At 33.8% G+C, this 15,466-nt stretch overlaps 3 protein-coding genes across 5 annotated transcripts; 1 reads left to right on the top strand and 2 right to left on the bottom strand.

Moving 5' to 3' along the window:
• On the bottom strand, nucleotides 426-2,517 carry LOC109331161 (protein SHORT-ROOT-like). Its single transcript, XM_019565479.1, has one exon. It carries the CDS (start codon nucleotides 2,295-2,297, stop codon nucleotides 792-794), a length of 1,506 nt encoding a protein of 501 aa, XP_019421024.1. The 5' UTR covers nucleotides 2,298-2,517; the 3' UTR covers nucleotides 426-791.
• Nucleotides 7,745-11,734, bottom strand: LOC109331164 (adenylyl-sulfate kinase, chloroplastic-like). 3 transcript variants are annotated; one of them, XM_019565491.1, is made up of 7 exons: nucleotides 11,252-11,733; nucleotides 9,727-9,867; nucleotides 9,038-9,187; nucleotides 8,784-8,902; nucleotides 8,550-8,634; nucleotides 8,410-8,456; nucleotides 7,745-8,178 (listed from the first exon to the last, which is right to left on the bottom strand). In XM_019565491.1, exons 1-7 carry the CDS (start codon nucleotides 11,547-11,549, stop codon nucleotides 8,080-8,082), a joined length of 939 nt encoding a protein of 312 aa, XP_019421036.1. In that variant the 5' UTR covers nucleotides 11,550-11,733; the 3' UTR covers nucleotides 7,745-8,079. The 3 variants fall into 3 exon arrangements, with proteins under 3 accessions (XP_019421036.1, XP_019421038.1, XP_019421037.1); XM_019565493.1 differs by lacking the exon at nucleotides 11,252-11,733 and adding an exon at nucleotides 10,196-11,018; XM_019565492.1 differs by lacking the exon at nucleotides 8,410-8,456 and having other exon boundaries at nucleotides 11,252-11,734.
• Nucleotides 13,099-13,790, top strand: LOC109331165 (60S ribosomal protein L26-1-like). The gene has a single exon (XM_019565494.1). The coding sequence runs from the start codon at nucleotides 13,129-13,131 to the stop codon at nucleotides 13,567-13,569; it is 441 nt and encodes a 146-aa protein (XP_019421039.1). The 5' UTR covers nucleotides 13,099-13,128; the 3' UTR covers nucleotides 13,570-13,790.

The raw sequence follows: 15,466 nt of genomic DNA, 5'->3' as shown, positions 1-15,466 counted from the left end.
ACGTTATTAATAAGTATAAAATAACAATTACTAGATAGAATAATATGACAATCATTGGTATTTATTATTTTGTTATAAAAGATCCCGATATTTAATGAGAGAAATAAAAAAAAACTAAGTTTGACCCTGATTGGTCTAAATTAGACACATCTAATAGTTCACTTGCTCATAAGAAGTATTTTTTTTTATTTTATCTATCACTTTATAATGGAACACTAGTTAGTTTTCCAAACTCCATAACACATTTTAATAGGATTATAATAATAATTTGAGTATTGTATTAAATATTATTTTTCATTTAATGAAGGATGTTTAATTTGTTTCCGAGTTATTTTAAATTTTTCTTAAACCACAAGTTAAAAAAATGGATGTTTGGAGCTCTAGACTAGTAAAAAATACTTAATTTTGATAACACTGAAAGATTGAAATCAAAGCACTTTCAATTAATTTACACACATATGTATCCATAGCTACAATGGCATAACCTATTCATGAACTAAAAAATGAATCACAAAATGTTAACAAAGTTGATAATGAGCATTTGTACCCCAAAAAGTTAACAATGAAAAACAATTTACTTAATGATTCCTTTTTTTTAATACAAGCAAACTCCCAATTCCTCCCACCACCATCATCATCATAACCTTGGATTAGGATATCCTATTTTCTTACTTACCAAACTTTTAAAAAGAAATTAAACCCATTAGTTATTATAGAAAAACCCCAATCAACTCACGCACGTGCTAAAAGAACCGAGAACACGTGCGAATCATCATCATACCTACTTTACGTCAAGGTCTCCATGCACTGGCCCACACCACCGCCTGTTCCTTCCACGACAAGAATATTCCGGCGTCGGAGCACGGTGTCATTGACCAACCTTCCTTGTACCTTCTCAAAAGTGCTCTCACATCATCGGAAACCTCATCACTAAACGGCACCGTATTCAACCCACCTCCATGCAGACGCTGCGACCACCGCGCTGCTGTTTCACGTCGCTCCACCGAGTCTGCCGGAGAACAAGCCACCAAGTCAACCACCGCTCTCCCCGCCGCACGCTCAAGCATCAAACGCTCGTTGCTCGTCCTCGGAAAGCTCTCATCTAAAGCTTCAAAGTAAACCCTAAACCATCTCAAGCATTCTTGAAAACCTTTCACAAACTCAAACCCATCGAATCCAACGTCCAAATCAGCTTCTTCTTCCACTACCGTGATTATCTTCGGTTGTAACCTCCTCAACGAAGATATCAACAGTTCACGGGCGTTACCAACGCCTGTCATCGAATGCAAAGCGTTGACGCAGTTAATCGCCAACGCTTCATCGTCCTTAATATCCAAATCGCTGAAATCCAAAGTAGAGAGATCACCAGCATGATGGATCACGTTGAATTTAAAAGGAACGCCCATGAGCCTCGCGAATTTCTCCATCCTAGTGCCTATTTCCTTCATCACTTTTTGCACTGCCACGATCGAGCCACCAGGTCTGGTAGTAACAACCGTTGTTAAACGGAGGAAGGGAGTGTCATCGTTCCGAGTAGCCAATGCTTCAAATAGAGTAGGCCACTGAGTGCAATATGTGTTACTAATATCAACTATATGCAACTTTGGTTCCCCTTCTAAGGCTTCTAAGATTGCACCATTGCTCGCAACGTGTCCAAAGGTAGTCCAAGGGCTAACTTCTTGGAACTTCAAAACAGTTTTTCTTGTTGATTCGAATGAACATGTTTTCTCCGATGCAGAAGTTAAAGATCGATAAGTTCTATCTCCAGCTTCGTTCATGCGGCTGAACAAAGCTTGGAGGAAATAGGAAGCAAGCTTCTGATCTGTATCACCATAAGGGGAGCTTAACTCGTTGAGCATCCACGTGAGTTGTTGGACACGTGCGCTATTCTTCTCTGCAATGGCACGTGCAGTTTCAAGGAGGATATCGTGTGCCCACTTGCCAGAGAATTCGAAGTTGAAGTCAGTACGGGACGGTGAGAAGGAGAAGTTATCAGGGGTGGTTGTGGAGGTGAAAATGGTGGGTGTGGTGGTGGTTGTAGTGGAAGGAGGGTGGTGGGGTTGATAGGGATAATAGTGCTTAGAAGAAGACGAGGAAAGGTCTTCATCATCCATGAAAAAGTTGAAGCATTCTTCGTCTTGATCTTGTTGGAAGTGATAGTTTTGTTGTTGTCTAGAGGATCTAGAGCTACTAGATGTTGTTGTTCTGCTTGTGGTGGAGTTTAGGGATTGATTATCGGCTTGTAGTTGTTGTTGGTGTTGTTGTTGAAAACTAACAAGTCTAAACAAAGTATCCATTTAACCCCACATCAATAACAAGAGTCCTTTTGTTGTTGTTGTTTGTTGCGTCCCAGCACAAGCAAATGGGTGTAACGTGTTTTTAACAAGGGTGGTGGAGAATGATTAGTGGAACTTCATCAATTTGGATTCTAGTGTTACCTTACTAGAATTAATAATATTAGGTTAATTTTTATTTTGTATGTGAGAAAAGATAGATGCATAGAAAGATAGAAGGTGGAATGGTTTAGATTGTTTGTGCTTTAATTTCCTTTTTGTGTAATCGATGTGAGGGGGAATGGAAGTGGGGTTGGGTTTCTTTTCTAGGTTTATTCTTTTATTGGGGGGTGGTTTCTTTATTAATAAAATATAAGAGCTATAAAGATTTATTAGATCCTCCTATACATTAAAAGATCAATAATTTGACTATAGAGAACTAATATTAATGGGAACCACATTTACCCACTTCAAAAAATACTTATATGGTGTGATGATACATTTGTGAGGATAAAAATAACATGTTCTTAACGGTGTCTCATTTTCTGTTCTGAGTCAATCACATCTTACCACATGAATAAAAAATTAAAAAATAAAATGCAACACTCTAATTGATTTGGATAGGAAATGAGACACCATTCGTGACATGTAATATATAGATATAGAGAGACATATATCACATCTCCCGAAAATGTCTATTTCCTGTTTCAAATCAATCAGAATATTACCTTTTGTTTTAATTTTTTTATTTATATGACAATATGTAATTGAATTAGAATAAAGAATAAGATATTATTGAAGATATGTGATTTCTGTCCAAAGAGATAAGAGACTAAATTGACTAAGAAGATAATGAGGGTATGAGTCAATAACATAAAAACAAGGTAGGGGGTCATGGCCTAGCTGATGCTTAGAATAGAATTCAAATCTGACAAAAGAAGAAAAATAAGAAAGTGTGAGGAAAAGGTAGGAAGAAGAGATATAATTCATTTTGAGTGTTGTAAAGAGAGAAAAATAATAGTTTTTACAAGTATTTGATTTTGATGAGTGGTGGGAGCAGGCGTGCGAAAGGGCCAATTGGGATAAGAGAGAAAGAGTAAAGCTGCGAGCGTGAATCATCATTCATTCATCCCTCATCAAACCCACTAACTCTCTCAACGGGCTCACTCATTAATAAGGATGTTCTCCAATAATAAAGAGATAAGTATATATTTTTACATTTATTTTTATGATAAAAGTGTAATTTTATTATATTTAAAAGGATAAATGTGTCATTAGAAATTACATTTTCCTTTATTTTTTGAAGTACTTGCATCTCCATTAATGTAGACCCTCCTAACTCCTCACTCACATAGTCACATTCCTTGCTTCCTAATCCCTCTTCAAACACTGCCAAAATTACAACCAACCTTTTCCCTTTCTATACTATTTACATAAACCCACTCATCGTTATGTCATATAATAATATTGTGTTCTAATACCAAAATGCACTCCTTCTCCAAGTTCTAGGGCATGCCTTCTTACTTTATCTGCACTCTTGTAGTATTATTTGATGGTTATCTAGCCTAGCTTCACCATAACTCTAGCCTATTTCTTTCAACTTAATTTGAAGACCAATCCAACCCATCTCAACCTTTATATTTATTTGTATATATGAGAGGAAAATTTATATACGGATTTATACAATTTTAGTTTTTCATCTACTGTTATTTTAATTATTATTGTCTCTTCAAAAAAGTAATAAAAATAAATGGTAGATGATATACTGATTGTGTATAATTCTTTATACTGAAACTCTAAAAGTATATAGATATTACACTATATATAGAGTAGAGATTTGTTTAGACCAAAGTTAAGTTATACTTCACTCAATCTTATCTATTGATTTTCTTAAATCCAACTAAGTGAATGGAATAAGTGGCAAGAATGAAAAAGATGAATCTTAGAGGAACTTTAAGTTTCACTCATTTAGATCGTTGGATTTAAGAAAATCAATGAACAAGATTGAGTAGTGTAAATTAACTTCAGTATAAACCGATCTCGTGATATGTATGTATTATAGTTTCCAAAATATTTCTGCTTAATTTTGTTGGACATGTATACCCAACAAATTTTCCATTCGCCTAACTCAGTCTTCAACCCCTTAATCCATATTAGATTAGATAAAATAACTTCTCTGCATGTGACCGTAGACTAGCATCATCACAAATTGACGTCCTAATTTCTTAAAAGAAAAATAACCCCGCCTGCAATTATTGTTATGTAAAATGCTAAATTGTGCTATATATGAATCAAATATTAAAAGTTTGTATTCATCAGAAATGATATATTCTAATACATTAAATTTTTGTTTTTTAATACGAAGATTCTAATTTCTAATTAATCTATTAATTCCTTTTAAAGACATCAACCGGCAGGATCCTAAGGGATCAAGGGATAGCACAAATAAAATAACACAACATAAGCAAATGAGTTATATAACACAACATTTTGATTTTATCTATTATTTGGTAGTCGATACACAATAAAAGCATAATAGTATAACATACTCAAAAATACCATTTAATGGCAATGATAGTGGTACTAAGAATGATGATAGGTGGTGGTAGTAATAATGCTACTTGTGGTGGTAATCATGGTGTGTAAGGATGAATTTTTGGTATTTTTTAGTATGAACAAAGTTTGATTCCATAGTTTAATAAGGGGGGAAAATAGACTTTTACCATGTTCATTGATTGATTTTTCTTCTTATATCAAACAAGGGACGTGTATTTTTTGTCATTTATTGTCCCTTATATTTTTTATCAAATGAAATACACCTTATTATACAAATTGTTTGGCCGGTGTTTTGGGATGTCAGCTTCTACATTTTTTAATTAGATATTATAATTATAAGTTTATTATTTATGTTAGTGTATAGCTTTAGAAATATTAAATCATTTATAATTCATATGTCGGATGAATGATATACTGATATTGTATAAGCTTGATATCATTCAGTTTTATACTTTTATTTTTTTATTTAACAATCAATAATGACTAACATATAAATTAATAGTAAATAATATGCTGATAATATAAAAAACTCTTCATGTATATAAATAATAAACTCTAATCAGTTTTTCTTCTAGCAGTATTTATTAAGTATACGTGCTCTTGTTTGGAAACTTGGAGGTTTCTTTGTTTTTCTTCATCAATCATTAGGAAAAGCCATGTTTGAACTCTAGTTCTCTCTGTTTTAAATAGGGCCTTTCATGTTGAAGAGATGTTTTTTATTGTCTAAGCCGGGATGAGAAATGAGAAATGAGTTTTATACCATGCTAAAGTCTATGGCCACATATATAAATAAGAAATGGATGGGGATCACATGTCCCAATTTGATGTCCTCATTCCTATCTTGTTCCACTCATATATTGACATATGAAATTAATATATTATTTTAATAAAATAAAAATAAATTAAGATATTATTTTTGACTTATTAACAGATATTGATTGATTAAAGACATGAAACAAGAACTTTCATTGGACAAACGATCCATCTTTTGCTTTAAAAACTCAGCCAAGAGAGTGAAAAAGAGTTTACAAGTGTTGTTTTTGCACTTGCTAAAAGTTACATATAAAGATAAAACTATGAAATTCTTCAATTTTTTTAATTTTTTCATGTTATTTTTTATATATTTACCTCCCCAATAATGAAAACAATCCTAATTGGTAAAATGCATGTCAACTCACTTTAATCATGATGGAATAATGGAATAATATAATATTAAATATTTATTTTATTAGTTTAGTGAGAGGTACAAGTCTCAACTTCTTGGAATGTAATGGATAATAAAGTTATAGTGATTATGTTATTTTTTTTATTATATATCAAAATTTTATTAAATATGTCACCTTCTTGAGCTTTGGTTTTAACATGTTAGATGAAATCAAACTCCTTACCCTTTGAAGGTCTTAGAACTTGACAAACTTTAGCATTTCAAGTAAGGGGAGCGTGAGGGGAATTGTTTTCAAGTCCAAATATCTAAATGATGAGACATCAGGGAATTGCATATTTGAAGTTCTCATTCGCATTTTATGATGCTGTGATATTTTTTCATACAACAATTTCTTCCTTCTTAGCTGGCCATGTAACTTATATTAAACTAATCTTCTAGCTTATAAATTGCTTACCAAGTTAAAAAAAATGTAACATGTTTCCTTTATCAATTCAATTGTGTTATATCAACAAGACGTTGATTTAGTAGTGTAAGACATTGTTACATTTATAAAGACTAAAATGTTAAAGTTTCGATTCATAGGGACGACACTTGTTAGAAGAGTTATGAATCCGAAAATGATTAGTTTATTCTTCAAAAGGCAGTGATAGTAAACAAAAATTCAATTGTGTTACTAAGTTTCTTCCCCTCCATACTTTTTCCTTTTTGTTTGTGCTGCATAGTGCATAAAATCATTTTAGACCAAAGTTTAATGTTCAAAACTCTGAATTACAACCCTCCCCGAATGAGATGCTAAATGTGGCCTGAAGAAGTCAATAGAAAAAACATCATAAGATTCTGTCATTATTTATCATACTAAAAAAAACCTAGCTAGGGTAGCTGACTTGAAAGTGCTATTATGAAGGACAAAGTTGGTTGAACTTAGCATTCACGCCAGACAAGTATGCAGGGAATACAAGAAATTCCCTGCAAATAAAAGTCTATCAGATTGATAACGCCCCAGAAAGTGAGGAACAGAGGGTTAAAATATTTACATATTAGAACATTTGGTCTCTGCCATGGAATAAAGTTTTAATTTTTCTAACACCATTTTGGAAGCCACTCCATCAATTAAATCCAGAAGCATATTATGAAACTCTGACAGGGCAGCAATGGAACATGATTACAATCTGTGATTTCCAGTGGAGGGAGATTGGACAAAACACACTTCGGACAAAATGATTTATTCTTGTAACTGAAACAGTTATTGTACAAATGTTAGCAGGGGTATCATCTATTCTTTCCTAGTAATATACCATCATTTTCTGGTCCACAAAAAACCTTAGAAATAAAAGGGTCACTAATTTGTCTAAGCTGATGTGGTCTTCTTGAGTGTATAGTGTTCCTGCTAGCAGTGTCAAATGCATTATTATTGGAAATACAACAATGAAAACGACAACAATCAAAGGCTTTTCCCACGCTTGAAGGATTCTATTATTTATATCCCCTCCCCCAAGTTTGATGGGTTTTTTTGTTGTTATAAAAAACACTGCTCAATGGGTCAATTTTTTATTTTTCTTTGAAAGAAAGCACTAAAACTCAGCGAGTTATTTTTTGGGTTAAATCACCAAGTTTTATGTTTGCCAACCAAAACAAAAGAGAGGGGAAAAATCAGAACACTTTTTTTGAATTCCTTGCCTAAGATATGTTGATTAAGCATAATTTGGGCAATTATAGATTGCCTAAGATATGTTGATTAAGCATAATGAGGAAGTCAAGTGACTAGCTTTACCATATAAGCCTAGAAATAAATTGTTTGCATACACAGGTTTGTTTTTCTTCAAGATAAACTAAATATGTGGATTTACATAGAGTAGAAAGAAAGTTGCTTGATGTTTAAAGCCATTCATCTAACATTCGATGGCTTTAAAGGACCATCTATAGGATCACTTAATAGTATCTGAAAAATGGGAACAAGATGGAAGAAAGTGCTCCGTGAAGGATGATTTCTTTGCAGCCTGAAGGAGCAATGTTTATGTGCCTCAGACCATGTTAAACACAACATATCTACAACAGACGAGTGAGCAAGACCCGGCTTAAGCGACGTCAGGCCCGCAGGTATCCGTTCTTCTCCAAGTAGGATATCAGTATTTCTGCTGTATCACTGGGAGACATACTGTCACTTCCTTTTTGCTGTAATACTATCTGCAAGATAACTTAGTTAAAAGAAAAAGCAAGAGGCTGGAATTGCTTTGATATCTCTTCTATAAGATCACTTATTCCTTCAAGGTTGAATTAATCCAGAAGAGAACTAAAATTTTCCCACTAAGCATGGTCTATATTTGTTAATATTTTATTCCCCTTTAACAACAATAACATTTTGTGCAGGCTTGCCTAAACAAGAAAAACAACATTTGCACAAGGCAATGAACACACCTCACAGCTGCATGGTGGTTCATATGGATCATCTATCCCTGTGAAACCTGAAAATTTTCAAATGGATAATTAGATCCTACTTGGCGGATGAATGCACAATTTTATTAGAGCAACAAGAAAAATAAGCATAATTTATATACCTTTGACCTTTCCAGCTCGAGCAAGCTTGTAGAGTCCTTTTGGATCCCTTGCTTCACATACATCTAGTGGAACGTCTATGAAAACCTAGAACATGGGTGGGTTGAGGGTTGTAAGAAATGCAATGGCAATGAAGAACCTCTTGTCTTATTCAATAATCGAAGTGCTTCCTATTTCTAGCACTTAGCACATGCCAAACTACCTGCATAATTCAGTCCACCACAATAAGAATGTACCTCAATAAAATCTCCTTTTGGCAGTAGTGCTCGACAGGCATCTCTATCCTTTCGGTAGGGTGATATTGAACTAGTGATGCAAATAACCCCAGCATCTGCTAAGAGTTTAGCTACCTCACCTGAAAATTACTTGTCATGATGTTTGACTATTACTAAAATATTAAAAAAAACAAAAAAATAACTTGAAGATTTAGCCACTTTAGGAAAGAACATTTGTATTGTAACATCAAATATGTATATACACAGTAACCCACCAATCCTTCGTATGTTCTCTGAACGATCTTCTTTGCTAAAACTAAGATCACGGTTTAGACCATGGCGGATATTATCACCATCAAGGATATAAGTCAGCTTTCCTCTTGAGTGCAAACTCCGACTCAAGGCACATGCCAGAGTGCTTTTTCCTGAAAACCAATATCTCAGCTTAGACTATAATCAGAGAGTGAGAGAGAGCAGGGTGCCTAAATATGTACTATCTAGGAGAATGAAAGGTAAGAGACTATCCTGCTATCTAAAGAAAATTAATATTGCTTTCATTTTCTACAAAAGTGACAATAATAATTGAAACCAGGCATGAAGCTGCTTCAGGAAAGGCCATGCTGAAATAAATTATACATTTTGAAGATATCACCAAGTATAACTTAAGGATACTTTAGTGCCAATAAATAATCCAACTATAGAGATAAAACTAAAACAATGATAGTAGAAGTACATGTATTGTCTTAAAGTATGTCAGCTGGATTGATGTAAAAGTCTTGAACATCTATGTATTTTAGTCCTCATTCACATGCATATATGCTATATCAACTACTCAATTTCGGATTAAAAAAGATTGAAGAACTGCACAAATTTTTTATGCAGTAGCAAAGTTGCAAGGTAATTAGTGTATTGATCATAGCGTTATTAATAGTGGCAATCTGAAAGTTAACTGAATTTCACAAACCTGAACCACTGAGACCAGTTAACCAAATGACACAACCTTTCTGCTGAAGTATTTCCTGCCTGTCAAGTTTCTGAATTGGACTCTCATGCCACAAAATGTTCAACGAATTTTCAGAATTTGACATCTGGCTCAGATTTTTACCTAGTTGGATAATAACTTGGTTAAAGATTTGAATGATCATACATATATTTTTATGTTGAAAACTTTAAAGATGTGTTGAATTGCTTAGAATTAGAACCTATAGTGCTAGACTATTTTTTTAAGGTAAACATCTTATCCGAATGCTTAAACAGCAATACATGAGATTTCCAGTTTCACTTTCAAAATTATTCCACAAAAGATTTGTCTTCTTTATATTACCTCTAGAAGAATCGGAACATTAAGGCCTTGAAAAATAAAAGTTGAATAAGAAAAGGAGAAGAAAAAGCAGCAAACAGAAACAAGAGAGTAAAAACTAAAAAATACTTACAGCTATTTTTATTGCTAGTGATGATGAATGACTGTTATGTTTATTTGAAAAGTAGACTTTATGATCAGGTTTACCTAGCATCCGAACTTACTGATCAACCTATCACTCTTAATTTTTTTGCTTTTCATCTTCCTAGAACCACTCCAACTCTCTACAATGTTATATAACAATAAAGGCAATTGCGTGAACATATACACTAGTTTTAAGTTGACTGTTTAGCAGGAGAGAATCTTAGACACACACAACTATTGTAGAATATTCTCTTAGGTGATACATCATTTAGCCGGTGTCTTATCAGTCATGTAAGTTAAAAAGACATTATTGAGTGGTTGAATAGTATACAACATTATTGAAGAATCTATGTTCAGCAAAGCAATGATCAAATCAAAAGTTCATAATAGCTACAAATTACTGCATAGGAGTCTGTACTTCAAAGGTCGAAAATATCAGCATCCTATATGGTAACAGTTTGCAGTCATCTAAAAAAAACAATCGCGACCCTTGGTAATTGCTATCGATGTCACTTTAGAGTTTAGACCCCAACTGATTTGAATTGAGTCTAGAAGAATCATTTAAGGGGACAAAGGTCCCAAAATACATTTTTTTCCCTATTACTAGACTCAGAGAGATGATTAAAAAAAGACCAAGCTTCTTGTCAATTGTACCAAGATATTTTATCCCTATTAATTTTCAAAATAGACAAGTCCAAAGATGGTGAATGATCTCTTTCCACCCTCCAGTGCCTGCTGCTATGGTGTAATGACTATTCTAAGCTCGTTGAAAATGCATGCCTAGCAAAGAAAACAATGAATGAAATTGAAAAATATTAGTAAAATCAAAACTCATCAAAATCATTTAAGAAAAGAAAAAAAATGTATGTACTAATTTTTTTTAGGGTGTCACTTCATCATATAACATTCATATTTAATTGACTCTACTCTTAAATATATAAGCAATATACAAATGAAACACGCATAGATACTATACTCTTTAAGAGAAAAAATTCAGCAACTTTAGCTTGTAAGTAGTTACTAATTGATAATAATATGATATTACCGGAAAATGAGACAGAGTCAGGATCCTTGTGAGAAGAAATCCCCTGACATCTATGACTAGAGTCATGGATCAAAGATGCGCCATGGTCCTCCTTCGCCTTAATCGGTTTCAACAACTTGGACTTCACTATCGCATTGTAGCCATATAAGCCCAAGCTTTTACGGTAACCGTCTAATTCAACGGCATTGATTCCGCATAACTTCACAAACCCTAACTTCTCCACCGCCAAAGGTTCACATTCCACGTTCTGTAACAATCGGAAACTACGCGGTGGTTGTACGGTGCTCATCTCCGCCATAGAAAGAAGAATTAGGCGATAAACTCAAAATTATGAAGCTGAATATGAGAATTGAGAAGGAGAGGTTTTAGTTACAGATTTTGCATGTAACTATTTATATGAGTTATGGTTAGATTGAGAGCTTCAATTCTCATTATTTATGGGGATATATATGATTCTATGTAAAGTTGATTGAAAATTTAGATCACCAGCAAGCAGTATCTCGCTTTTATGATATTTGGATTATTTTTCCCTGTAGTAAAATATGAAAAACTATAGAAGTTAATACAAGTATAAACTGTTCTTGCATGAGTTTTTTTTTTTTTTTTCTTTCCCTTATTCTCGCACCGGAGGCAATCTTGTCCGAGTCGGGAACATTCACAGTTATGTGGATAACACTTCCAACTAGCATTATTAGCATTTTTTCCATCCACAAGATTCGAACCGAGTTCTTACTTAAAGGGAATCAAACATATACCACTTAAATCAAAGCCCGTTGATTTTTGCATGAGTGTGAGAAACGCAATATAAGATCGTGATGTCCTTTGAGGCAATTGAAGAAGTGTGCAGCATTTTATAGTGGGAGCTGAGCTGTGGTCAACGCTTGGGTGCAAAATGACGCCACGATTCAATAGAGAATGAGGTTATTTGGAATCTGTGGGTGGGGTACTTCATTTTTAAGATGGATTAATATATTAAATGTATATAATTCAAATCTATAGTTAATAATTCATTTTTAATTAGAATTTATATTTTAAATGTATATAAAATCTCACAAAGTAATGTGGAGCCATCTCAATAGTTAAGATGGATCTTCTTGTTCTTTCAGATAATTCACAAATTTGCGGTCCACCACCCACTTAGTACAGATTAAGATGGATAGAGTCGCCATTCAAGAGTTTACTAAACCTTGGTAATTATTTTGGAAAAATAATTGTATTAAGCTTTAGATCTTATTATTACTGATGTAAAATTGTTGACAAGTTAGCTATTTTTCTTGGTTCTAAAGGCTATTTTTCAATTTTTTTGGGTAAGGAACTAATTTTTTTCGAGGTTTATTGTTGTCTCTCCAATAAATGTTACTCCCCTAAATTAAACATTAACCTTTTGGTCTTCCTGAAAATGTAGTAAGCCTTATGCTACTAGACCATCATCTTGATTTCCAAGTTTCACATTATTATGTGTTACCATTTTGAATATTTTAAATAAAAGTAATAAAATATTGAATGATGATAAATATACAGAACTATTACGTTATTCCTTGTATTAATTTTTTTCTAACTTTTATTGGAAGATTAGATTTTTCAATGGAGAATAATTATTTTTATTAATTCTCGTTGGATATTATTTTTCAACTATAAGTAAAACAATTAAATAAAATTAACCTTCATGAACAAGAATTAAACGAAGGCCTGTTAGGTAAGCCTGGTTGGATGAAGATGAGGTTTATTGGACTGGGCTGAATAGAAGCCAGACCAAATCCAAGATTACAAAAAAAAAAAAGAATTAGAAAAATAACACCGAAACCCTAATTTCAGTATTTATCTGGTTGATATACAGAAACACTCGTTGCCGCCATAGAACAACACAGAATTCGAAAATGAAGTTCAACCCCAGAGTTTCAAGTAGCCGCCGCAAGAGCCGCAAGGCTCATTTCACAGCACCGTCGAGTGTTCGCCGTGTTCTCATGAGCGCGCCTCTCTCCGGCGACCTCAGATCCAAGTACAACGTGCGTTCCGTGCCGGTGCGTAAGGAAGACGAGGTTCAAGTCGTTAGGGGAACATACAAAGGAAGAGAGGGAAAGGTTGTTCAAGTTTATCGTCGCAAATGGGTTATCCATATAGAGAGGATAACCCGAGAGAAGGTAAACGGGTCAACCGTTAATGTTGGGGTCCACCCTTCGAAAGTTGTGATAACGAAACTTCGTTTGGATAAGGATCGTAAGTCGTTGTTGGATCGTAAGGCGAAGGGTCGTGCCGCTGCTGATAAGGAAAAGGGTACTAAGTTTGCTCCTGAGGATGTTATGCAAACTGTCGATTAGTATCTTTGATTTGAAATTTTGTGACTTCTAGTGTTTTATTTATTACTACTTTTCTTGTTTTTTGAGAATTTGGATTCGGGTTTTAGTCCTTAGTGTTCGGGTCTTTTGGTTTTGGATCTGAACTTGGAACTAGTATCTTGAGGTCTATGTGTTTTGTTTATTTAATGAAATGTTTAGCATTAATACTGATATCGTTGCATTTTTTCGTTTTAGTTTGGTTTTAGTGTTATTTTACTGGTTATGTTTGTCATTTGTTTTTTAGCAAGATAATAATTAGTCTTTGTAGTGATATACTAATTACTAAATGATGGTCAATTGAGTTATTTTTTATTGCGGTTTCTGGTGTGCTGTAGAATTTGGATAAAGATTTAGCTTCTTCACATCCAGTCTTTCTTTTTAGAAGCTGTATTTCTTCTGCTAAGCCGGTTGAGCTAGATACTTTCCCAAAAGGGTTGGGGTGTCTGGAAAATAAGTATCTGAATATTGGTTTAGACCTGCATTTAAATGTAAGTAGATCGGAATGGTATTGGCGCAGTCGAATCAGCCTGGGTCTTAACTATTAAACACTTTCAGGTTAAACAAACAGTTTGATAATCCTACTGCAAGCTGAGGTATCTTTTTTATGCTTAGGGTAATCTCACTTTTAATACTTAGATCAGTTTATTTAGTGGAAGTCATTTGAACAATTGTGAAAGGGATTTACTGTTTAGTACATGGAGTAGCTTTTATTTTAAATTTTTGTGGTGATAATAGTGTTATTGCTTGTAATACCACTCCATGTTTGAATCCGGGTGATGATGGTAGTAATATTGGATATGGGGAGGGAAATGTATGCCTGCATCTTGCTTTACAGGCAATGGTCATTAGCACTAGAGTGTTTGTGTTTTGCCACTGAACTTCTATTGCTAGCTATCACACGATAATGAGAAGCTCTTACAATGTAACTGTTCAATTTCTTGAATCTATTACAATGTATGTCAAATATAGGTATTAAAGGAATAGGGTGAGAGTCTGCCCAATTGTTTGGACAGTGGACTATAGTTTGATAGGGTTTAGCATGGCCTGGGTAAAACTGGCTTTAAATATTGGTCGTTTGTTTTTTTAGCCTGAACTGGGTCCAGTCCTGAACCTAATCTCTTCATCCCAAATGACTATTGACCAGCTTTATTAAATATAATAAATAACTCTTTTGGATAAATTCTTCTCAATATCAGTTATTGCTATGGATACATAGTTTGATATGTGAAATGATTTATACATAGGTATTTTGGTAATCATATATATGAAGAAAAAATTAGAAAACTAATGATAATTTGAGCTAAAGAAATTTATTACTCTATATATAATTAAATAGACTTATATAAACATGAAGAAAATGTGACAAGGAGATGAGTTGGGTTGTATTATATTTGTCCCTGACTTAACCCTAAGTATTGATTAAGTCTAACTTTTGAACCTAAACTTGGACTCGATGAAATTAGATCATATTCGAGTCTGATCACAATCGAGTGAAACCTGATGAACAGATAGTGTGGGGTCTTTGCTCAATTCTGGTATGAGAAAATGTGTGTATATATATTGTCCGCAACTTTTTGCCTTAAAAAATAAATGTCTAATAGCCCATGCACCTTTATTATTTACCTAGACCAACTTGGCTATTTACCTCTGCCAATTTCTAATAGCCTAAGCAATCTTACAAATTCAACCAAGATAAGGGCCTATAAACCGAACTTCCCTGGCAAGAACAACAAGAGATGCTCGAGCAAACAGACAATTAAAAAATAAATGGCTATGGAAATTGAAGCTCAACAAACCTTATGGCCAGTCACCAATAATATCTATGAGTTGAGGATGAAGAGGATGAGCTTGAATAGAACTACATCTGATGAAGAGTTTA

The sequence above is a fragment of the Lupinus angustifolius genome, chromosome LG17 (genome assembly GCF_001865875.1).
Source record: "Lupinus angustifolius cultivar Tanjil chromosome LG17, LupAngTanjil_v1.0, whole genome shotgun sequence".
In the NCBI taxonomy this organism is placed as follows: domain Eukaryota; kingdom Viridiplantae; phylum Streptophyta; class Magnoliopsida; order Fabales; family Fabaceae; genus Lupinus; species Lupinus angustifolius.
This window is presented reverse-complemented; position numbering and strand designations above follow the sequence as displayed.

Bases quoted from the DNA above. Each gene is read 5' to 3' on its own strand.
- LOC109331161 (XM_019565479.1), bottom strand. From the start codon at position 2,297: ATGGATACTTTGTTTAGACTTGTTAGTTTTCAACAACAACACCAACAA.
- LOC109331165 (XM_019565494.1), top strand. From the start codon at position 13,129: ATGAAGTTCAACCCCAGAGTTTCAAGTAGCCGCCGCAAGAGCCGCAAG.
- LOC109331164 (XM_019565491.1), bottom strand. From the start codon at position 11,549: ATGGCGGAGATGAGCACCGTACAACCACCGCGTAGTTTCCGATTGTTA. The intron at 9,188-9,726 runs GTTTGTGAAATT...ATTGGTTTTCAG, and splicing joins AACTGGTCTCAGTGGTTCAG to GAAAAAGCACTCTGGCATGT. The intron at 8,903-9,037 runs GTGGGTTACTGT...AGTAATTTTCAG, and splicing joins AGAGAACATACGAAGGATTG to GTGAGGTAGCTAAACTCTTA.